The 24,687-nt window shown below is 36.4% G+C and overlaps 1 protein-coding gene across 1 annotated transcript in view; it reads left to right on the top strand.

Moving 5' to 3' along the window:
* Positions 1–24,687, top strand: part of LOC306653220 (intermembrane lipid transfer protein VPS13B-like) — a gene marked incomplete at its 5' end in the record, with an annotated part of 899,457 nt that overhangs the window by 800,616 nt on the left and 74,154 nt on the right. The window contains 3 exon segments of the mRNA XM_079126163.1: positions 5,245–5,426; positions 6,511–6,860; positions 12,241–12,402. Of these exon segments, the coding sequence (XP_078982289.1) occupies positions 5,245–5,426; positions 6,511–6,860; positions 12,241–12,402 (694 nt within the window).

Here is a 24,687-nt window from a genome sequence, read left to right on the forward strand (position 1 = left end):
AGGTATTCACCATATACCAGTCCAGTGATACTTGATTATAAGTTCCTTAATGATAATGTTAAACTCTGTTGATCTGTCTTTGGCATTTCATTGTCTGTTTTGCATGGCCATCTTCCCACAGTAGTAAAACATGTGCTAGCAGATGGCTTAAAAGGACTTTCTATCACCACCCCCAAAAATGCAGATTGATGATGGGAGTCATCTTGGAAAGAAAAATGACTAAAGGGTGTATGGTTCTTCTCTTATATGATGAAAATTGAACCTCTTGTAAGTTTTTTGAAGTGCTTTCATCTTTGAATGTGCCAAAAAGAAGGAAATGAATTTAGTAGCATTAAGCATATTTACATTTACACTTTCTTCTTTCCCCTTCTACTCTCTTCCCACAAAAGATCCCATAAAAGAAGTCACTGTCCACTCATCTTCCATAATATTTGAGACAGTGACTCACAGCTTCTGTTGTGTGTAGGGAGGAATTATTTTCATTTCCCAAAGCACTGACTCTCACATATACAGACAAAGGAAGAATCAGAGGAAGAGTGATGATGGTCAAGTCCCTAAGTTTTTCTCTCCACCTCCTATGAGAAGGTGCCTGTGGCCTCCAGGTACTTGCCCTCCATTTGGCTACTCAAATCTGCTTTTATATACATCAATATTTGGGGGGTATCCTTCTATTTTAATCAAAATTTTGAATGTCATAAGCCATTTAGATGTAACTTGACATTTGGAATTGCTTTGTCACCTGTGATTCTATGCAATAATATACTCCAGGATTTATCCAGAAAAGTCTTTGTTTCATTCTTTCCAAAGGCTAAACATGAATTTCTTCCTTTTCTCCCTTTGGTGGCATGGAAGTCTTTTCCCAAGTATACTTTTGAGGCCTTTTGCTATTTCCTTTTAGTTAGTGACTAAACTCTATGCAGGAATCCTGCAGGGGCTTGGTTCTTCGCCATGTAGTTTTGATACACATTCCTTGAAGCATTTGGTGTTCCTCAGGTATTTAAATTTCTAGGTTGATGATACGAACAACGTCTCTGTATTGTGTTGCTTATTCTAAGAATCTAAGGAGATATCTCTGTCTCTTTTGTGTGCATTCTCTCCCCTCTTCCTCTCTCTAATTTGATTTAAAGGAATTCTGTACCCGAGGGCCCATTTGAAGTTGATTTTCTAACTACAAATTGCAATCCATTGGTGGGTTATGAGAGAATTTAGCAGATTACGAATGAAACTTTTTAATAAAATAGGATAAAATAGAAAAAACGACATGTAGTGTATGATTCCACTTACATGTTGATACTGAGTAGTCCACTTCATAGAGACTGAGAGTAAAATAGTGGTTGCCCAGGCTGGAGGGCCAGGAGAATGGGGAGTAATTATTTAAGGGGTATGGAGTTTTAGTTGAGGAAAATAAAATGTCCTGGAAATGGGTGATGATGATAGTTGCACAAAAATTAATGTACTTAATGCCACTAACCATATACTTTAAAAAGGTTCAAATGATAAATTTTATGATACATTAACACTATAAAATTATCATTATATATCGTTGTTTTGGGGAACCCCCTCCCATTTTATATGTGTTTACAGGGTCTCAATAAAGGTGTATTTGTTATGTTGGGTAGGGTTAAGACATTTGAGAAACTACAACTGTAAGGACTAGAGAGCATGACACTTCCTCCCATGTCTTGTCATCTGTTTATGACTCCCAGGATGAACAGAGCAGTGTTACCACAGTGAGCAGGAGAGTGTTTTCGTGAACCATCGGTGAGAGGTAGTGCCCACTGAGATAATTTCCAACAGTTAACATGAGACTAAGTAACCAGTATTGTACCTTGTTTGGCCATCAAGAAAAGGATTTTTTTTTCCTATTATTAAATGCTAGACATTATACTAAGCAGTTAGAATTCAGTGTCTCATTTAATACTCAAAAAGTAGGTCTAGTTAATATATTCATTTTACAAATGAGAAAATAAAAATTTAGCCAAATTAAATAACCTACTCAATATAAGTACAGTGCAAGTGATAGCAGGGCATGCATTTTGATCTAGGTTCTCTCACCCTTGTCATTCTCTGCTTAACCTGTATGCTCTATTATGCTATATTGTAAAACCTAATGCCACCAGGGAATGCAGAGAGCAGCTCAGGGCTTCATCAGTTGGGTCACAGTATTATTTTGTACTTGCTATTTGTAGGGGTTCACCTCAGGCGGCCCTCGGGGGTGAATCTTTAGGGGATATGCCTGGGTCCTCACAGTGCCATTATGATAGATTCAATCTACATCTAAATGTAGGCCACCATTAAAGCTAATAAATCGTCCTTGGGCTAAACTGAAGTTATAGATGGGCAAAACTCCCAGCAGTCCTAATGTTTTCATTGCTCTAAAAACTTGATTTTGCATTGAACTTACAGATGGTTGAACAAATTGCTAAATCTTGAGCTCTGTTACTAGAGGTATTGCTTCTAAGAACCATTTCCCAGCATGTTAGAAAAAAGCAATACCAGAGAATTCTGTGAACACTCTTTGGCCTAAATTTGACCCATTTTGAAAATCTTTTTGGAAAAAGAAAAGTGTTGGAATATAAATATCATAGGTTGAAAGTTTTTGAATTTTTTTAAACTTTCTTCTCTATTCTGCCTGTTGTACATCTCATAAATATACATTTTTACTTTTGATTTCTATATCAAGTCAAAGTCCATTGTTGCTCCTAAATCAAGAAATTATAAAAATTTAACTACTATAAGTTATTAGCAAGGTTATCACTCAGATTTATAACTATTTAGTTCTTTTTCACTGAGAGCTTTTCAATTTTTTTTAATTTTGTTTTTTTTTTATTGTAAACAAATGGGATACATGTTGTTTCTGTTTGTACGTGAGCTTTTCAATTTTTATGTAAAAGGTAAGCAGATAACATTTTATAGCATATAGTGGTAATCAAACTTATAGTATCAAAAACCTACAAATGTACTAATTCAAAGTACAGTTAAGGTACATTCACATTATATATTCCATGTTAATTTTGTGTTTAAGAAATGCTTAATTTTGGGCCGGGGTTATAGCTTGGTGGTAGAGCATTTGCCTAGCATGTGTGAGGCACAGGGTTTGATTCTCAGCACCACATATAAATAAATGAATAAAATAAAGGTCTGTCAATGTCTAAAAAATATTTTTAAAAGAAATGCTTAATTTTGATATGATTCTAATTTTTAAATAAAAGCCTAAATTTCTGAATATGATTAACCTAGTAACCATTTCAGTCAGGATTTCAAGATGGAAGAGAGTATTGCTGATCACCTGAGTATGGTATTATGATTCAGGAGATACTATGTATACTTTAAAAATCTCTTACTAATCACTGACTGTGTATTTAACTTAGAAAAAAGGTGCAGAAATAATCAGTTGGTCAAAAAGAAGATTGTGGCAGATACTCATGATATTTTCACAACCTTTTCTAATATGCTTTAATATCTGCTGATCTCTAGAGATAGAAAATTGGAAAATCTTGGGGTCCAAAAATTGTAGTTGGCAAGAAAAATGCTTCAGATAAACACCTCAAATTATTCATTCACTGTTTTAAAACTGATCTCTAGAACTCCTGCCTGGATTTTTAATAATATTTTGACTAAGTTTGTACCCTATTTTTTATAGCATCTTTTGTATTAGGGAAAGATCTCAAATATGTGAAACACAGGTACAACTAATATATTTTACTCTTTCTGAATAAATAAAAGTTAATTTTCCTTGCCAATGAAGTCTTTTTATTTGAAATCCAATAGATAAAGTTCTAGAAAATGATTTAAATTAGTATGCCCATTTATAGACATTTTAAGAATATCTTAGCTGCATTTTTGTGTATAGTGTTTAGCCAGTAACATATTGCCCCAGAGTTTGTATTTTCTTTGTGTGCAATGGAGATTTACTAGCATTGCAATAAATACCACCACATAACTAAAAACTCTTTGAGGTTAAACAATTCAGTAAACATGTTGGAATGCTTCCAGCTTTCATTTTCACCAGCCTTTTTCATAACCATTTTCAAAACCCATCTGAAAATTCACACCTCAGAGAATCCTTAGCTGTCTACTCTGTCAGCACTTTGACTCTCCTATTTCCAGGTAACGTTTTATAAAGTTTGCAAAGTTCTATGTACTGGGTGCCACCAGTTAAATTGTGAATTCTTTGAAAACCAAGAACTTATCTCTCGCTTTTTCCTGTCATAGTTCTCTCAAAGATACTGTAAATCACAGTGTTGTTCTCTAGGCTCCTGGTAGATTTGGAAGTCAGGCTACCAGAGCTGCAGAGCAAATTCAATTGAAAAGGCAGGCGTGGAGGACAGTTCAAGGGAAAGGGGCAGCATCTATTTAGTGATCCACAGTGAACAGTAGCATCTTGTTGTTCTCCTTCTTCACTCCAATCCCCAGCTCTCATGGTCCCATTAGCACTAATGCAGTCCGGTCAACATACTTCCTATGCATTCCAGTAGACATAGTGTGTGGATGCCCTCAATACTCATTTAATCAGACTCTACATGTATGAAATGGTGTTAAGAGGATGAGCAAGTGAAGAGAAGATCCATGCAAAGTTATTGACCATGGAATCCTCATTCTTTGAATGTGGTCATAACTTTATGATATCTAGTACAATATTCAATGGATGTTCAGTAAAGAGTATTAACTGACTCATGGAAATCTGAAGAAGTAGAGCAAAAGTGAAACATGCATGGTGGCATTGTTAATACTGAGGTTTTAAGAAATTTCTTTTAGTTGTAGATGGACACAATACCTTTATTTTACTTACTTATTTTTATGTGGTGCTGAGAATCGAACCCAGAGCCTCACATGTACTAGGCAAGCCCTTTACCACTGAGCTACAACCTGGGCCCCCAGCCCCTACTGAGTTTTTTGAGCAGCAGGGTCATACTTTGAATTGTGTTGACCTTAAACTAATATGAGAGCAAATTGTCCATAAGTTTTGTAGAAGTATGTGGAGGAAAATTGGATTGGAGGTAGGTCACTATAACCTGAAGGAAACCTTTGAAGTACTCTCTGAATAGCCCACATACAGTAAATCAACATGAACTTAATTATTTTTTAAACTGATTTATGTGAGTGTATACAGAAGATTTGATGATAACTTATTGACTCTAGAATTTTGTGGACCAGCTTTTAAAATTCATATAGAAAAGACATTGCATTTATATGATATTGGGAAATTTGTTATCAAACTTCTCTTATTACTATTTCTTGTAGCTCTGCAAGTGAATCTGGTTCTCAAAGCACTTGTGATCAACTTGTAACTCCAACAGCTCTGGCTGCCTGTACCAGAGTCGACTCCTGTTTTACCCCATGGTTTGTACCATCTCTTTGTATGTCCTTCCAGTTTGCTCACCTGGAGTTCCATCTCTGTCATCATCTTGATCAACTAGGCACAGGTATTCTTTCCTTTACCATCAGGATAACTTTCACTTAATACCTATCTCTTAAGTGTTCTTAAGACCCAATTCATCAATTTTGACCCAGCTGATTTATTTCCAGGAAGTATGAAGTGAGCATTGGCAGTTATTCTGAAGTTGATCTGATACAAAAAGCATACCCCTTACTTTTGAACCAGCTTACACACCTGTAAGTTATCAATGGTATTGAGCTGACACACGTTTTGGCATGCTTCCTAAGGAGAATTTTCAAGGAATTCTTTAAAACAGCAGGTTTTAATATTAATTTAACATTAATAATTTAATTATGATCTTTTTGACAGAAATGCATCTGGTTTTGTTCTGTATCCTGGGCCATCATATTAGTGGCAGATTCCAAAAGCACTTGATACTGCCTGATTTTTAAAAGCATGAATACCTTCCACAAATGATGAACCCATTTTCAATTTAGTCTAAAGGAGTCACATTTTTATAAGTTTAGAAGGAAGATGATTTCCCCATATACCCAAAGTGACCTTTTATAAACTTGCTAATGTTACTTGAATAGTTATTTCTAAAGCATTATATTCTGTACCAAATCTTTTTTAGTTAATACATTTTAATTTACATATCAGTCAAAACATTTTGATTCCTGACATGTAATGGAAAAACGGGGGTGGGATCAGATTAAAAGCAAACATAGCTGCTGTTAAACATCTTGCCTTTTCAGCAAAACTAGAGTTTACCCTGCTTCTGCTTTTTCTAACTGTGAGTCATGTTTTAATTTTTGTTCTTGAGATCTGTTTGGTAGATAGAAATTTAGATAGTTTCCTCCTCTGTTTTATTTGTTCTTTGCAGTCAAAAATTTTTGTCTGTGAAAGTGAAATTAACCTTTAAACAGTATACATTAAGAGACCTGATTGAACAAAACAATTTTATTTTCAAATATCAAACAATAATTCAGAAATTTTAGTATCTTCAAGAGAACGTTTCCGTTTATTAAATACTAAATTCATAACTTGAAAAGTGAGTGATTTTTACATCATCTCTTTATTTCCATAACTATTGACTCATCTTAATTGCTGGCTTTTTTGTTTCTCAACAGCTTCACCACAATACCTACAACCATTCATTTCTGACAAAAACATGCCATCTGAACTAGAATACATGATTGTTTCCTTCAGAGAACCACACATGTATCTTCGACAATGGAATAATGATTCTGTCTGCCAGGAGATCCGGTTCTCAGCTCAGGCAGACTGTAAACTTCTAGAATGCAGAAATGTTACAATGCAAAGTGTAATAAAACCTTTCAGCATCTTTGGACAGATTGCAGTTTCCAGTGATGTATTGGGAAAGCTGCTTGACTGCACCATGACAGTGGACTCCATATTTATAAACTTTGGACAACATGTAGTTCATTCTCTAAACACTGCAGTACAAGCTTGGCAACAGGTATGCACATTCCAGAACAGTTTACAGTTTGGCTACATATGATCTTTTATTAAGTGCTATATGTTATCACTTCTAATTATAAGTTACACACAAAAATGTGAGAGAGTGAGGAATTTGATGGGCACCATAGTATTTGGAGCCTCTGTGTTTGGACAAAGTGATGCATGTTATTTTTTTTAAACTTTGAAGAATATGGGATCATGATCATGTACCACATCTGCATGGAAATTAACATATTCCCAGAAAATTTCTCCAAGTACTATGTCCTTATTTTGCTAAAGCTTCAACTTAACCATATACCAAACTGAGGGGTCTACCACAGAACTGAAAAACCTGCATGAGCCTTCCTTCCTCATAATAGTGATCCAGTTTCTTAAATAAAAAGAGTGGTGAGATGGCATCTGTGAGCACAGCTCAGTCCTAATCCTCAACTGTCATTCTGGCTTTTTGACTCACTAAAAGGCATTGGACAATGGAGTTTTGGGATCCCTCAGAGACTCTTGGTTACTCCAATAACTTCCAGTAATCTAAATCCCTAATAAGAAATTATCTACATCAAAAGGGATGAAGTCTATGTCTTTGCTATATGACATATTTAAAATGGGAAACCTGTCCCTGTCTAGCTAGCATGAAAGTAATTTCACAGAATGTTTGATTGATAATATGGTCAGCAGTTTAACAACAAATCATGTCTGTTTCCATACTGATATTTAGTGTTATATCGTATCACCCTCATGTTTGGTTGCCATGTAAAATGAGGCATTTCCCCACTTTTTGTATATGTTGCAAACACTTGTGTGGAGCTGGATCCCCAGGAGGAATGGTCCTTCCTCCTACCTGCCCTCTTATAGGAAAAGAGGCACTAGAGGGTGAGGGAAGGGGGTTTAGTTCTCTAACTTACAAATTATAATGGAAATAAGTAAAAAGAATAGGGAGATTTTTAGGGCAATAAGAATTTTCATGAAAATAAATTTTTATGAAATAATTCTAAAAAAGAATTTTTAGTTCTCTGACAAGAATTTTTACGGGAATTAAATTTTCTGGAAATAAAATTTAATGTTTTTCTTTATATGCATGAAGACCTATACAAGACTAAGGAATTAATTACCTAACATGGTACTATAATAGCAAAGGAAAAGAAGATAACACATCTGTTTTATATTTTAAAAATCTTTTTTAAGGGCATTCCATGGTTTTCTTGTTGCAAAGGACATGCGTAAAATAAGAGCTAGTGTGATCTAAATCTTTGCAGCTGGTTCAAATAGCAGTGTGAAAAAAACCTCCATGGCTCCAATTTCTGTTTTTTTGTCATATTTTGAACAATGCATTTAATAAAAAACAAACCTAGAAAATATAAAAGAGTCATTGATACAGCATTTAAACTCAGGATATTTTTGTCTTGGTTATCAGAGCCATTATAAGAGGACTCATGTGTAGCAACTACTGCAAAATGGCCTTCAGAAATATCAGTTTCCTCCCAGGGTAAAAATATTCTCATAGACACCACTATACATATAAATAAAATATGGTGCATAAATATTTAAATGTTTTAAACCACATCAGAGTGTGAATGACTGACTGGCTAACATAGTGCCTTGAAGGAATATGCTGAATTTTTTTAAGGAATTGTATATTTGATTAAGTAGAGCCATATGTCACGTAGCATATTGCTGACAGGTACATTCTATGAATTGTTGGTTCTGATTTATACAGGGATTTGGCAATGTTAACATGAGCCACAAGAGGATATACTTCTGTAATTGTTGCTGTAATTTTCTTGTTTCCTCCCATGTCAAGGGTACTTGCCACCAAGTTTTAATGTGGTATGCTTCTAACCCTGTGTATTCTAAAGTAAATATGAAAGTGCACTACTTTGAAATTATACAGTGTTTGACATTGAAATAGGCTGATGGAGGTTTATTAAGTTCATTGTTTCTAAGATGTTCTGAATGTGGTTTATCCTCTTTGTAGGGAAGTTTAGTTTCCCAAATTTGAATTTTATTGTGTATATAATGCTCACAGTGTAATTGTTGCCAAAGAGAAAAATGAATTTAATAAGCAGGATAAGTGATATGAGTTCTCCACAATACTTTATATCAGATTCATATCGGAGACTAGTCATTCTTACCCAGTATAGATGGACCAGAGAGTTAAAGAATGAAATACTTTGGCCTTTCACCTTTAGTTCACGAGTTCAAGATTAACAGAAACCTTCATCAGTTCTTTCTTTCTTTCTTTCTTTCTTTCTTTCTTTCTTTCTTTCTTTCTTTCTTTCTTTCTTTCTCTTTCTTTCTTTCTCTTCTCTTTCTTTCTTTCTTTCCCTCTCTCTCTCTCTCTCTCTTTCTTTCTTTCTTTCTTTCTCTTTCTTTCTTCTCCCCCGCCTCTCTCTCTCTCACATAAATGATGACTGTTCTGTAAAACCAGATTGAATGGACCCAAAATGCCATTGTGAGTTTGCTTTATATTTGTCACATTCTCAGATTTGAACAAAGTAGTATTTAAAAGGTATTACCTAAATATCAAGGTTATATTCATATTTCTTCCTTTATACAAAAACAGTATTACTGTTTAATTTCAAATGCCTGTACAATATGCTGTGAAACTTAAATATGAATAAGTCAACTTTTAACTACAAACCCAGTGAACATTCTGAAGCTCAGCATCTATGATGTCACAGTAAATGTGAATGAGCATTTTTATAATACACCAAAATTTAAAACATTCCAAGACGTGCTTAAACTTATTGTAGTTATAATGAACTCCACAGATGAAGGAAAAGTAGAGAAATAGTTCCCTGAGGACTTTGAGTATTCTTTAGAAAAATGTAAACAACCCCCTTGTGTTCTTTAATTTACATGTTTTCCTAAAACCCTCATCATTTATTAAAGGTCAGTTTTTAGAGATGAGGAAAGTAATATGAGTTTTTCTACTCAAGCTCCATCTGGTAACTTAACTTCTGTGTTGAGATTGATCCCAATTCACTATGAAAACTGAATTTTAATTTCAGGATGTATAACTAAGTAAGAGATTGGAATCATATCCCTTCATGTTTGAACTCTTGGATGGAAAGGAGAGAAAATGTTTACAAGGAGAGCAGTTTATGTTGATTATATAATACTAAATGGAAAAATCTCATCAAAACTAATTATACACTATGCTTCCAGTTTGATTAGAGGTTTGTAGATAAACACATAAGATAGGGTCGGATAAGATAGATTAGAATAGCAACTGCTAGGATATTCAGAAAAGAAAAAAAAATTGCTTGAAGAAAATTCATTGTAATGTTAATAGCCATTATTGCTAATTGCAAAATAAAGGGTTTTTTAAAATTCATAACTTTCTTGTTTTTCTAATATGCTGAACATATAATTTTAAAAATTAAATCTATTTTAGTTTCCTAAGTGTTGATTGAGTACTTACGTATTAGGCATTATGCTGGGTATTGGCAATGGAGTAGTAAATAATACAGATAGGGTTCCAGCTCTTTCGTAGCATAGTCTAATAATGAAGACAATACTGAGCCCAGGCTGGTACAAATGAGCAAGTGTTCTGAAAGTATTTGGTGTCACATGGGTATAAAATAAGGAAACCTAGTCTGATCTGGGAAGAATCTTAGAAGGCTCCTCAGAGGAAGTGACCTTTCAAGAGGAACCTGAAAAGTAGAAGCAAGTTAGTCAAGCAAGAGGTGAGGGAAAAGAGTTCCCAGCAGAGAGAAGGCAGTGAGGCAGGAAGTAGTTTGATATGTTGGATAAATTGAGAGGAGACCAGGGTAGTATTGGAAAAGTAGAGAAATTATTGGTAGAGTTGGGGTGTCCTGAGCAAGCATCATCAGGAAATGGGAAGTAGCTCGAGTAGCAGACAGAGCTATGGGCAGGGCCCAAGAGTAAGACTGGACATCTAAAACCTGGTGGCAGGCAAGTTTTGAACTCATGGCTAATGATCAAAGGCCACAACAGAGAGCATTATGGTAGAAGCAGGCTGCTTATAAGTGCAAACTCTACTGATTCTTTTTGGTGACTAGTGTGACTTTTAAGCAGGGTTTGGTGAGAATGGATGGGTATAGAGAGAGGGCTTAGAAGTCCTCAAGGGCCACCAGAAGAATGAGGATTGTTGGGGCCTCTTCACCAATTGCAGCCATAGTATACTGCCACCCACTTCAAGGACATTCTGCATGGCTAGGAGTGGATTCTATTTCCCAAGATGACTGTTCCCTGTGGAAGCTCTAGGTATGGTCTCCATCCCTGCTGGATTCCAGGTACTTTTGTCCATAGACTTCTTGGCTTCAGGCGTCGCAGTGGCTTGAATTACTATGCTTCTGAGTTGCAACTCCATTTATTCTCCCTCACCTCAGTAAAGGGGCAAAGGGTGAAACATGGCACTGTGGTGTTCATTAGATCCACAGCCAGGGAATTGAGGCCAATTGGAGAAGCATCCATTGCATAGTATCTTCTATTATCAGCAAATTGATTACCTAATGATGATTTTTTTCCCTTATATTCTCAATTTACTAGTTTACTAAAATTTTTCCTGATTTCCAAGCCATAGCCTAACCAGAATGATGAAAGTGTAATCACAGAAGTCCTCTATCAATGTGCCAGTGTTTTGTTATAGCAGCAGCCAATAAACCCCCCATTTAGTCGAAAAAGAGGTGTCAACACAGGAACATATTACTAATTTGCTGAAACTTAGCAGATTAATGAAGGATATTGAGTGATGAATATTAACTGAGCATTTGTTGGAAACTGTTTTTCAACTAACATTATTTCTCTTGAAAACTACAGTTTGGCTTAAACTAACTCTGGAGTTGATCTGTTTTTTGTGTTCAGCCTCTTAACAATAGGGAGAAAGTTATGGTTTTATTTATGTCTCTCTCTCCCTGAACAGATTTACACACACACATCCACCCTCCCCCTTAAGGGATCTGGGGATGTATTACCTAAATGATCCTTACTTTCTGTAGGGTACAAACTGTGGCTTTGCTAATTGGTCTTGATTGTTGAGTTTAGAAGGCCGGGGACATGGTAATTCTAGCCTCTAGTATACTGCTCAGAAACGTGCACTACCCAGTCCAGCACTCTTTGTAGCGTGTTAATACATTTTAAGAAATGTTAAAAGGGATTTCATTGTTCTCTTACTCTTCTGTGTGTATGATTTATTTTGTAGGAATATAAATCAAAACACATTCTTGGAACATTTATGATCTCTTTAAGATTTTTTTGTGTGTGCTTATCCTGGAAGTATAGAATACTTTGTATACCAGAGCTAATGACAACAGATCCTTAGGGTTTCTGTGTTGTAACAATGGCCACTGGGCAGACAGCTGCCAAACATCTTGCAATTAATCTGATACACGTTGGCTTTCATATTCTTTTTCTTTCAGAACAAATGCCCTGAGGTAGAGGAGTTGGTCTTCAGCCATTTTGTGATCTGTAATGACACACAGGAGACACTGCGGTTTGGCCAGGTGGATACTGACGAAAATATTCTGCTGGCGAGTCTCCACAGTCACCAGTACAGCTGGCGCTCTCACAAATCCCCACAGGTATTTGAGAAACAGTCTTACAAACACAGCAATTGTTAAGGTCGGAGATTCATTTACTCTGCATTTGTGTGCCTGTGTCCAGTTATTTCCCTGTTTAAGTCTACCAAGGAACCACACAGGGTATCTACATTTGACAGAAACCCCAGCAATGTTTAGAGGTGGGTCCCAGTATATCTGTGCTTGCCCTGGAATGGAGCATTTTCCTGTTGAGCAAGGGTGCTGGTGAGGCAGCAGGATGTAGTGGTTAAAAGATAGACTCTAGAGCCAAAGCATGTTGTAGGTCTGCATCCTGGCTCTGAAGAACCTTGCTCTACTTTCTGTGCTTCATTTATCTTATAGATAGGATGGAAATAAAAGCAATACCTGTTCCAGAGGGTTGTGAGGACTAAATAGCTAATATGTATAAGGTACTAGACTAGTACTTGGTATACAGTAAGCATTACATGTTGAGCATTATCATTCCTTTATTCAGATTTCTTCTGTGTGCATACTCTGTACCAGGCACATGCTAGGCACTGGGACTGCAAAGACATGGAAGTCATGGTCTGTGCCCTCTAAGTGCAGCTCAAAATCTGTATTCGGTGAGCTCAGTGACAAACTGCCCAAGGGAGCAGCAAGGAGACATATCAAAGGATGCCTGTTTTCCAATAGTATAATTCCATTTTCCTGTCACTTTAGATGGGAATAATTAGAGAGAGGTGCCCTACAGGGATAATACAAGGATGAATTAAATATAAAGATGTGGTCTTAAATGAGTAAAAGAAATCCTAAGAAGTACTCTGAAGAATAATGTATTTCTAAAACTGGGTAATAACTGTCTGCTTATGATTAAAAGAAAGTCATTAGATTAGAGAGCAAGTTTTCCCATCTGGTCTATAGGCCAGCTTCAGAATATGTTATACCCTCAGGCTCCATCTTTTTTTTTTTTTTTCCCAGTAGCTAGATTCCAATTTCTTGTTTTATTCATCAGATTGCCTGCCACACTGTTGTTATAAAATTTAGAAAAGTAGATATAATGTAATATTTTTTATTTAAATATATGTATTTAATTCAAATTGATCTAATAGGACATTAAAATTAGATAAATATTTTTTAACAAAAGTTCTTATAAGAACTTGTCACACAATATGGTAGTGCAGTCATGTTTTTTGGGGTGATCCCATGCCTTTATTTTCCAATTTTCTTTTTGAGAAATTCCCATGTTAGAGAGTTGTTAAAGTTGTTTGCCCCTAGGAACATAGCTAAAGGACATTGTGTTTGTTTCAAAATACATTTTCTTTTTTATTATTTTTTTTCTAATTGATTTCAAAAGTGAAAGCACACACACACAAAAATCCACACATCTGTAATCCCATGTTAACTCTCCCTGTGTAGCCTTTTAGTCTAATAAAGGTTTCCATGGTAATTGCATTCCCAGCAATGAACTATTATTAGGAGGAGGAAAGAAGCCTCTGAGAAGACACAGCAATATTAATTGTACACTATACCTGTAGCCACTTTGCCCACACACAGCAAGCTGCAGGTCTCAGCCTACAGTAAGCAAAGCAGAAGAAACTTAACCTTGCTCATGGTCATGTGAAGATGCATAGCTAGCATTGCCCTTCATGACTTTCATGGGGCCATTGCCCTTCATGACCTACTGGGGCCAGGATGGGAAGGGTGATCATTAAGAACAGCTAACTCAGGATTGTGGGGACATACAGTTTCTGGAGGGGGAAGATGTCAATAGGCAAAAAGAATGGACAACTACTGTCAGCCACTACATTTTTCATATTTTATGCCCTTTTCCACATTTTCAAGGCTGTTTTATATTTATCATTAGTTTTATTTTCACAACATTCCTGTTGTTTGTATTATTGTCACATGTATTTTTAGACAAGAAGACATATCTTTCAATTCTTTATATACCTGGTGTTATTTCTATAGCATTATCTCATTCCCCTAGGTTTGGGCAGCATGACTTGTGTGTTAGCAAAGGTGTAAGGTTTCAGAGAAGGGCTGAGCGATCTGATAGAATAGACCATGCAAGTCTAAAGCTAGATTGAAACAAGATTCTTTATCCAAGTAAATACTTAACTGCATTACCAAAACTGTATTACTTGCAAAGTCTTAGTTGTATTACCAAAGCAATAAGAACCTTATCATGACAAACAGGAAACATAGACAGGTATCTGTTAAAATGTTTTTTTTTCTTTTAAAGTTGTAAATGCAGACTTAGTATTCAAATTTTTGAGATGAGCTTCAGTCACTATAATATTTTTAGGTTAAAATTAAATTTATAGGAAACTACTAAATCTGTGTGTGCTGAAGTAAGTGTATTTTAAGATCCTTTGAAGCCAGCAGTCTTAATGGGTCCAGAGGGTCTTCATGGAATTCCTTACATTCACAATTGTAACTTCTACTTGTTCTAATGAGAAGTTATATCTGAGGATCAGAAAAACTAGCCACTTAGCTTCAGACTGCACCTGGAGCTAGTCAGAGATGCACAAGTGAGCAAAATGTTCCTTTTTCCAGACTCCTAGTCATATCCTGCATTGCCCAGCAAGCTTGGTTTTAGGAACATTTGTGTCTGAATGTTTATGCTACCTTACGTGTTAGTCAATTCATAGTCTCAGGGAGAATTTCTAAAGTTCATAGAACTTAACTCCACTAAACAATGTACCTTATATTGCAGAGATCAAGAAAGTGGCAACGACACCTGGAAAGGTTTCAAAGAGGTCAAGATATCTTAGAACCACACAGGAGGTTGCTAACAACATTAAGTCCCAGAAGGGTGGGAAGAAACTGGACACAACCAATTCCAGAAACCCAAAGCTGAGAAACCTTTTAGAATTGAGAAGTCATAAACTCTGCTTATAGTTTCTAACACATGCTTTGAGGCAGAGTCACTTAAAATGCTGGATATCCCACAACAATTTCTTGCCTAAATAAACAAAGGAAGAACAAAACTATTTCCTAGGGAATAATTCACCATGTTCAGCTGCACAGAATCATAGATGCCACCACAAAGGGCCCTTAAACATCCCAGTTCAGTAGACTTAAGATCAGGTTGAATGAAAACAACAACCAGCAAAAGGTTTGTCTTCAAAGAAGTGCTTTGCATTGTGCAGAACTGAACCTAAGCACTGAAGTGTGAGTTTATGGAATCTTTTCCCAGAATATGAGCAGTGTTTGCAACAGAGTTGAGGGAAGCTTTGTTTGATTTAGCCAAACCAGATACAGTGGCACCTTCACCAGCTAGTGAGGTTTGTGGGGTTTGTGTATAAGCTGCTGAAATTACCTTCCTTTTCTGACTGATAGAGAAAACTCTTGGTTAACAAAACTGTGGGGGATAGGGATGCCTCTACTTTTCATGTAAGGATTTACATGTGCTTTTTATCCTCAAATATACACACTTTCTGAATTATGCACATTTTTTCAGAATTGCAGAATTCCAGTTACCAATGACTTGATTTTAGTACTTAAATCATCAATAGGGAGGAAATGGGCTCTAGCTACAGCTATAGAAAATAATAAAATATTTCTCTAAAATTAATATAAAAGCAGTTTCATAAGTTGATGAAAACAACAATATTTTTAAAATGCAAATATAACAAAGTAAGAATTAATTTTGATGAGCAACAGAGCATTTTGGAAAAATAGACATAGAAAGAAAAGCATAAATCCTACATTGGCTATAAGACAGAGATTGGCAAGCTTTTTCTTTAAACAGCCAGAAAGTGAATATTTTAAGTTTAAAGGTTTTACAGTCTCAGTCACAGAGCTACTCAACTCTGCAAGCACCCACAGGTGATGCATAAGTGAATGAATGTGACTATGTTCCAATGAAAGTTGGTAGTGGACAAAGTCAATTTTGAATTTCATATTATTTTCACACATTATGAAATCTTTTGATTTTTTCAACCCTTAAAAATGTAAAAACCATTCTTAGAACATATGCCACTCCAAAATAGGCATTTTGCCAAATTTGGCCCATGTGTGTCAACCTTTCATTTCAGGTCTCTCAGTTGATACAATTCAGTAGACCAAAGATTTGATCTAAAGTTGTTTTCATTCTAACCTAAATGGTATTCCTATCCCTTGAAAGTTTGGTAATAAATTTCAGATACTGATAAATGACAAGTAATAGTTTAAATCAAACTCTTACCCCCCCTAAAAATATATATATATGTTAATGTAAATATAAAATAGTTTTTATATTTTTAAAATTTTTTTTATATTAACTGTTAAATATTTTTGTTAAATATTAACTGTTAAATAATTATTTTTATCTGTTCTGGGTCTAATCAGCATATAAACAGAAAACTCTCCATTTCTATTTTTGGATGTAAAAATATTTTAAAGTGAGATCTGATCATTTTTCCTTTATCTAAAAAGGAAAACAACAGGTTTTGAGTATAGGCCTACCCTGTGGTGATTGCAGCCACTTGTCAGTTTCATTAACTACAGGGCAATTCCTGTTCAGTTCCCACTCTTTCTAGATCCATTCATACAATGCATGTGTACACATGTAGCTGAAGAAAGGGATACATTATTTCCATCATCACAATTTAAAAACTAAAAAAAAGTAGACTAAGGGATGAGGAAAGACTCTGTGTTAGTAAAACTGATACATTTTTCAAGCATTCTCCTATGCCTACATACCTGTTAAAGTTTGTTTAAAAAGGGCAAATGAGTTGACACATACTGAATATGCAAAAAGATTTGGTACTTCCTTTCTAGAAAGCAATTGTGTAAGAAGCATCAAAGATTTTAAAATGCTTATGGATTTTAACCCAGACTATCATACTAAATGAAATAATCCAGTCCCACAAAACCAAAGAGCGAGTGTTTTTGCTGATATGTGGAAGCTAACCTACAATAATTGGGTAGCGGGGAAGAATAGATGGATATTCAGTATATTAGACAAAGGGGAAGGGAGGGGGAAGTAGGAAAAGGAAAGACAGTGAAATGAACCTGAAATAATTTTCCCACGTACTTATATGAATACACCATAGTGAATCCCACCATCATGTTGTCCATCCATAAGAATGGGGTCCTAACTAGAATAAGATATATTCCATGCTTGTACAATTATATCAAGATGAATTCTACTGTCATGTAGAACTAAAAAAAAAAAAAATTAAGCAAGAAATAAAAAGAAAATGCAAGCTAAAACATTTATATATAAAAAAATGTTTATTACAATTTTTTATGGTAGAAAAATTTTAAATAGCAAAACATTCACTTTTAAGGAAATAAGTAAAATCTGATAGGTCTATAAAGTGATCTATTATAAGACCTTTAAGTTTCTAGAAAGGGGAAACACTGCCATATCATATATATCAGAAAAGCAGAATATAAAATTCTGTGTATACAATTTGATCTTCACAACATAAAAGCAAATGCAAAGAAAAATATTGAAAAGAAATGTTAGAAGATTATATATGGTTACCCTGTGTGGTGGATTAAGGTGATATTTTTCTATTAACATTTTCAACATTTTAATAATGGGCATAAATTTTAAATCAGTTAAAACCCATAAAAAAATTATATACAACTGGGTTCAGTGGCACACGCCTATAATCCCAGCAGTGTGGGAGGCTGAAGCCGTAGGATCTTGAATTCAAAGCCAACCTTAGCAATTTGCGAAGGCCCTAAGTAACTCAGCAAGACCCTGCCTCTAAATAAAATATAAAAAAGGGCTGTGGATGTGGCTCAGTGGTTAAGCGCCCCTGAGTTCAATCCCTAGTACAAAAAAAAAATTATACACAGACTAAAAGACAAGAATTTGAGATTTCAACTAAAACAGTGGCAAGTATAATGGTATATCAAGAATGATTATCTTTAAGTTATTTTTTATATGAACTGTTGCAGCAGTTTTTCTCACTTTCTTAATTACAGTTTTGCCTGCTGCAAGTAGTTTTTCTAAATACTTTGATTATTATTCTTCCCTGTCTGAAAACCTTCACAGGCTTCCCCAAAATCTGTTAGGTAATATCTGGATCTCTGGTGTTCAGGGCCTAGCTCCGTCTTCCTATAGGCCCTTCTGCCTTCCATGATTTCTCTCTAGCAGCTTTTTAAAGCCTCCTTCCCTCCAATTTATTGCTTAATTAATAAGTGTTAGTTGATTATGATCCATTAAGTAATTAAGTATGTGCGTTCTTCTAAGGAATGTATGATGCGTCTATTGAGGGAGCCAGAAAAGTCAACATATCATTATAAACATGATCAGTGTACATCAGGATTTCATTGAGCAATTTAGGAGAAGGAAAAATGATGGGTGGCTAGTTACAACACTAGCCACAGGAAGAAAAAAATACAGAATCATTTACATCTGGATTCGGACAAAGTCTTCCCTGGAATGTAAGAATGTTCCCAAATCTGACAGGAGGATGAGGATCTGTCCACGCTTCATAGAAGAAGAGATGTGGGTATTAAATTTAATGTTTAAATAAAAGTTAGATAGGCCACTGAAGTGAGGGCAAAGATGGTATTCCAGATAAATGACCCAACAGTGTGAAAGTGACCGAGGCATGGTGTGATAGGAGAACCTGGCTCATTTGGCTGCGGTGTACAGGACATGCGTGGAACTGCAAGATGTGGAGGAGGCAAAGGTGCACTATGCTAGGCAGTTTTACTGCCAACTTGAGACTGTGATACTCTGTATACTCAAAGAGGTCTGATTAGCTTTCCACGGAGGTGGGGTTTGAAGGATGAGTAGAGGTTGGCCCTGAGGACACAGTGGAGCCAGCACACCAAACAGAACCAGAATATATAATATATATCAATGTAGACACACACACACACACACACACACACACACACACACACACACACAAAGAGCATGTCACATAGTTAAGGAAATACAGGATTTCTTCAGTATAATTGAGGTGTCAAAACATGCCATGCCATGCTGAAGAAATGTATGCTGGTACCCTGGCTTTTAGGGCAGTAGTAGTAGAAAGCCCTCATTTGTAGGGTTACCAATTTTCAGATGAAATAATCCCATACAGCTGATTTCAAGTGACCAATTGTTTAAAAACCAGCTTACAGAATTCCTGAATACTTAATGACTGGTTTTCATAAGCAAGTATGAGCCAACTCCAGCACACCACTGTTTGGAGGCGTTGTGTTCTGAAGAGCCTGGCAGTCCATTTTGAGGTGGTATCCCTCTATGTGACAGACAAAAGAAATGCCAGGATCACAACTGCTTTGGGAAGATGCTTCTGGTATAGTGGAAGAGGGTCTAGAGGACATTGAGAACACAAGCAGAGAGTAGGCTGAGCACTGCTGCATTGTCTAGGAGGGAGGGAGAGGAGAGTGACTGAGTTAAGACAGAGAAGGCACAGATTGATGTTAATGCCTAAGGAAAAGGTCTTTCTGTGCATAAGAGCTATAAATTCTGAACCAAAAAAAAATCTACCTGCAGGCTCAGGAGAATAAAAAAAGGGAGTCAGATTATGGAGGAGAGTCAAAACTTGGAGCAAGTACTCTGCAGAGTAAATTCCCCATCTTTTGTAACTTTGCCTTTTGGGCAAGTACAGTGGTGGCAGTGTAGGGTGGTTTATCATCTTTCTGGTGCACGGGGAAATGTCTGGCAAGCCTGCTACAGAGAGAGGAGAAAACCCTGGGAAGGAGAAAGTCATGAAATGAGGACATAATATGTTTAAATTTGGCCCAACTATTTGGCTGAACCACACACATGCCTGAGACAGATGAAGGTGGTTTGCACTCAGGGCTCAAAGAACTGAACTCATCTGAGCTGCCACTCACTCAGGTGTGAGAGTTTTCAGTTTAAAGCTAAGTAAATTAATTACCTAGTAAATCAAAAACATCCACACTCTTTGAAGCAAACACAAGAGAATCCTGAGTCTTCACAACCTAAGATTTATAGTGTTCATGATATGACTGAATTACTTAATAGATCAGAGTCAGGACAAAGAAATGTTACTCAATTTCAAAGAAAAGATAATTAATAGATGCCAACCCCAAGATAGTCCCGATGTTGGCATTATCGGCTTTGCACTTTAAAGCAGCTGTGAAAAGTGAAGGAATTTTATGGATGTAATTAATGTCCTAAATTAATTGACCTTTAGTTAATCAAAAGGGAGATAATCCTGAATGGGCCTAATGTAATCAGATAAAAACCTTAAAAAGAGAGATTAGAACTTTTTTTGATGAAAGACACATACACATCTGCTGACCCTGAAGAAGTAAACTGCCCTGTTTTGATGGCCTGTGAAGAGGGACATGGGCAGGGAGCTGTCAGAAGCCTCCAGAACCTGAAAGTGTCTGCCGGCACCAGCCAGTAAGAAGTTAAGATTCTTTTCATAGAGCCACAAGGAATAAACTCTGCCAGCAACTTGAGCAAGCTTACAAGTTGATTCTTCCCAGTTCCAGAATGCACCCAGCTGATACCTCATTTTCAAACTTGTGAGACCTTGAACAGAGGACCTAGCTAAGCCATGCTTGGACCCCTGACCCATAGACACTGTGAGAAACTAAATATGTATTGGTTTAAGCTACTAAATTTGTGGTGATTTGTCACTTACTAATAGAAATATAACATGTTGAAAGGAAAAAGTCAGTGAACTTGAAAATGTCAATAGAATTTGTCCAGTCTGAAGAACAAAGAGAAAAATAGATTCAAACAGAATGAATAGAGCCCCAGGGATCTCTGGGAAAATGTCAGAATGTTTAAGATATGAGAAATAGCAATTCCAGAATGAAAAAGGGAAAAAATAAGACAAAATATTAAATAATCCTAGAAAACTTCCCAAATTTTATGAAAGGTGGGAACTTCTAGAGCAAAGAAACTCTGAAAAAGCTGGGTGCACACCCATATTCCTGGCCATTCAGGAAGCTGAAGTAGGGGGATGGTGAGCTAGAGGCCAGCTTGGGCAATATAGCAAGACCTCATATCAAAAAAAAAAAAAAAAGAAAATTAAAATTAAATCACCCCAAAACTTGAGTAGCTAAATCAGCAAACATTTATAACTCAAAGTTGTATTGGTCAGGAATTTCAGGAGTTGCTCTGGGTGGTTCTAACCCATAGTCTCTGATAAAGTTGCAGTCAAGACGTTAGCTACAGCTACAGTCATCTGAAGGCTTGACTGGGCTGGAGGATCTACTTCCAAAATGGTACACCAACATAACTCTTGGTAGGAGGCCTCAGCTCCTCACAGTGAGACTTTCTCCATAGAGTTGCTTTATTTTTCTCATTATGTGGCAGCTGGCTTCCCCCAGATCAAGTGATCCAAGATAGAACAAGGCAGAAGTCTCAGTGTCTTTTATGTCTTAGCCTTAGAAGTCATTCATTATCATGTTCATAGTATCCTAGTGCTATAGGTCAGGCCTACTTAATGTGGAGTACACTGAACAGAGACGTGGATAATAAGAGGCAGGGATCATTGAAGCTATTTGGGAGATGAGATTGCATAAGGAACAATAGTAGATTTGGAGGTTAGGCTGAGGAATAGGAAGTGTTGAGAGAGAATAACAGGTATGAGGAAAATGGAGATAGTAGGAAAACCAGCACCTAATTGTGTTTTAAAAGTAAAGAAAGGAGGGGCTGGGGTTGTAGCTCAGTGGCAAAGCATTTGCCTAGCATGTATGAGGCACTGGGTCTGATCCTCAGCACCTCATTAAAATAAATAAAACAAAGGTATATGTCCATCTACAGCTTAAAAAAATTTTTTTTTAAAGAAAGGAGAAGGTTTAGCGGGATAGAATGATCAGTGTTATCAGATGCCATAAGGAGATTGAGTGATGTAAAAACTGAAAAGAGAGCATTATATTTGGCAATTGGGACATCATTGATGGCCTGAGGAAAGCTCCTTCAATGGAGAGAGAGGGCTAGAAACCAGACTATCAGCAGGTTGAAAACTGAATGGGAAGTAAGAAAGTGGAAAGGGTGGGTCAGATTTTTTTTTTCTTAATCTTTGTTAGATATTAGTTATAGAATAGTGCAGGGTCATAGTTGGGGGAGGGCATTAAATGGATGAAATTTAGGCATGTTCATATAAGAAGAAATAAATAGCGTAGAGATTGATGAGGCAGAACAGAAAAAGAATGGTCAATAGCATAAGGCCTTAGAAGGGGAGAAGAGGAAAGAATTCAGTTCACAGATGGAAGAATTAATCTTGGCTAGGAAGCAGTTCATGCCAGATATCTTAATAAACCACCCAAAACGTAGTGCTTAAAATCCATTTATCAGTTCATAAGACTGTTGATTGGAAACACTGGTGCACTCAGGAGGGTCTTTTGCTGGTCTCACCTGGGCTCACTCAGGAGGCACTTAGGGGTGCATGGTGTAGGATGGCCAGACCGGCATACTTGGTAGTTGGCACACTGTTGCCAGGTGCCTTGGTTCTTCTCCAAGAGCCTCTTGAGCAGCTTCTTCACATGGTAAAATTGTCCCAGGAAAACAAGAGTAGAACAGGCCTTTTGCACCTAGGCTCAGAACTCACACATTGCCATTCTGCCCCATTCTGTTGTACAGAGCAAGTCACAAGGTTAGACCAAATCCACAGGATAGAGAGCTAGATCCTCAGAGATGCTGCAGAGGATCTGTGGCCATTAACGATGTACCACAAGACTCCTCCTACTGAGACAGGAGGGATAGAATGGGGATGGTGAATGTAAATGAGGTTATAGTGGGTGTTTGCTGAGCATGAAAGGGGAGAAAAGGAATAGGCTTTAATAAAAGTGTTTCTACAATATCTACTCCTGTATCTTGCTTAATGTTCAGTGAATAGATAAATGTTGGGATTTCTCATACCTTTTGTAACATTTCTCAAGAACACAGATTTATGATCTTAATTATTTTAACTATTAAAATCACAAACACTGCCCTTTGCATCTTGTATATATATACGTACACAAAAGGAGGCACTAACCTCAAAATATATGCCTCAGTGTCTTGTCAATGCACTTGAACTCTTCTAAGAATAACTCCTGATGCTCCCTGTGGCCTCAAGCAAAATCTCATAAAATAGGAAAATGCTACAGATTGCTATTAGCAATTTACTTCAGATGGAACAGCTTTCAGCCCCACATGCATGTCCAGCTCCTCACACTTTTGTTTAATCTTTTGTGTTTATTCTATCCAAATTCTCATTATCACAAACTAACAGCATATAGTACAATAATTAAATATTACACATTTAAGGTAGATGTCATTGGAAACTAAATTTGCCACACATTGTCTTTTTCTCTAATCATGGATATCATTTCCCAAAAGTCTACAGTATCACCCCTATTGTTGTATAGGGCACAGCTGTCTGCAACTAGCAGTTCCATTTGGGGAGGAAGGATTTTATGTCTTTGCTCCCCAGTGGCAGTAACAAGCTTCTTTTTCTTTGTGCTGACATTAAGATAGCTAAAATCAACAGTGAAGTAAACACTTCTTGGGACCATCTGGCAAGGATTTTAATCCAAAATATTCTGTAAACACTGACTCCATTTGAGTACCCGGAACTACCGTCCATTCGACATCAGTTGCATTTTTATTTCAGTTTTAAGCAGTAATCAAAACAGCAGAAAAAGTAGACTGTAGATTCAGTTCCTTCACTTTTCTCTCTTAAAGTATTTTTAGTTTCATGAGGGATTCCAGGAAACTCACTTTCTCTAAGAAAGCTGACAGTACCTTCTGAAGTCGCCAGTAGAAGTAAATGGGGGCCCTTACAGTTTAGGTTGTTAAGTGTCTAAAGCACAGAGCATATTTGGAATTTCTTCATTTTCTGTTGGGGAACACATTTATTCTACTTAAATTAGAGACAGAAGTTTGACATTGAGTTTTCTTTTCCTATAGATTTTAAAGTTTCTTTGTAAAAATTGTTTGCAGTATGACCTGTTTTAAATCTTTTTAAGTCTTTCACAAGAAATGGCAAGATAGGATTGTGATAGGGTGCTTTATCCAGTCCCAGGACTGATTTCTGGAGTTTTTTACAAACCTGCATGAAAGTGGCAGACTGGGGATTATTTTAGCTACGAAGCACCCAGAGGAATGACTGCTGGTGCTGCTAATGGTCTCCATGTCCCTCCCCTGGCAATAAATTTTAGATATTGAAATATTGCTTTGGAGAAAACATACTGGAGATTCCTTAAGATTTTTACAAGACACTCAAAGCCTTTTCACAAGCCAGTGCTCCACAAATGTGAATACTTGATGTCTGAACATAAAGGTTCTTCACCGAACTAATTTTAAATGTGAATTTAATACAGAGTGCTTGGAGAAAGGGAATGCAGCTGTACCATTAAAGAATGGTATTTTGCCATTTTTAAATAATGGGAAATACTGAT

This window comes from Sciurus vulgaris (assembly GCF_902686455.1).
Source record: "Sciurus vulgaris genome assembly, chromosome: 1".
Taxonomy (NCBI): Eukaryota; Metazoa; Chordata; class Mammalia; order Rodentia; family Sciuridae; genus Sciurus; species Sciurus vulgaris.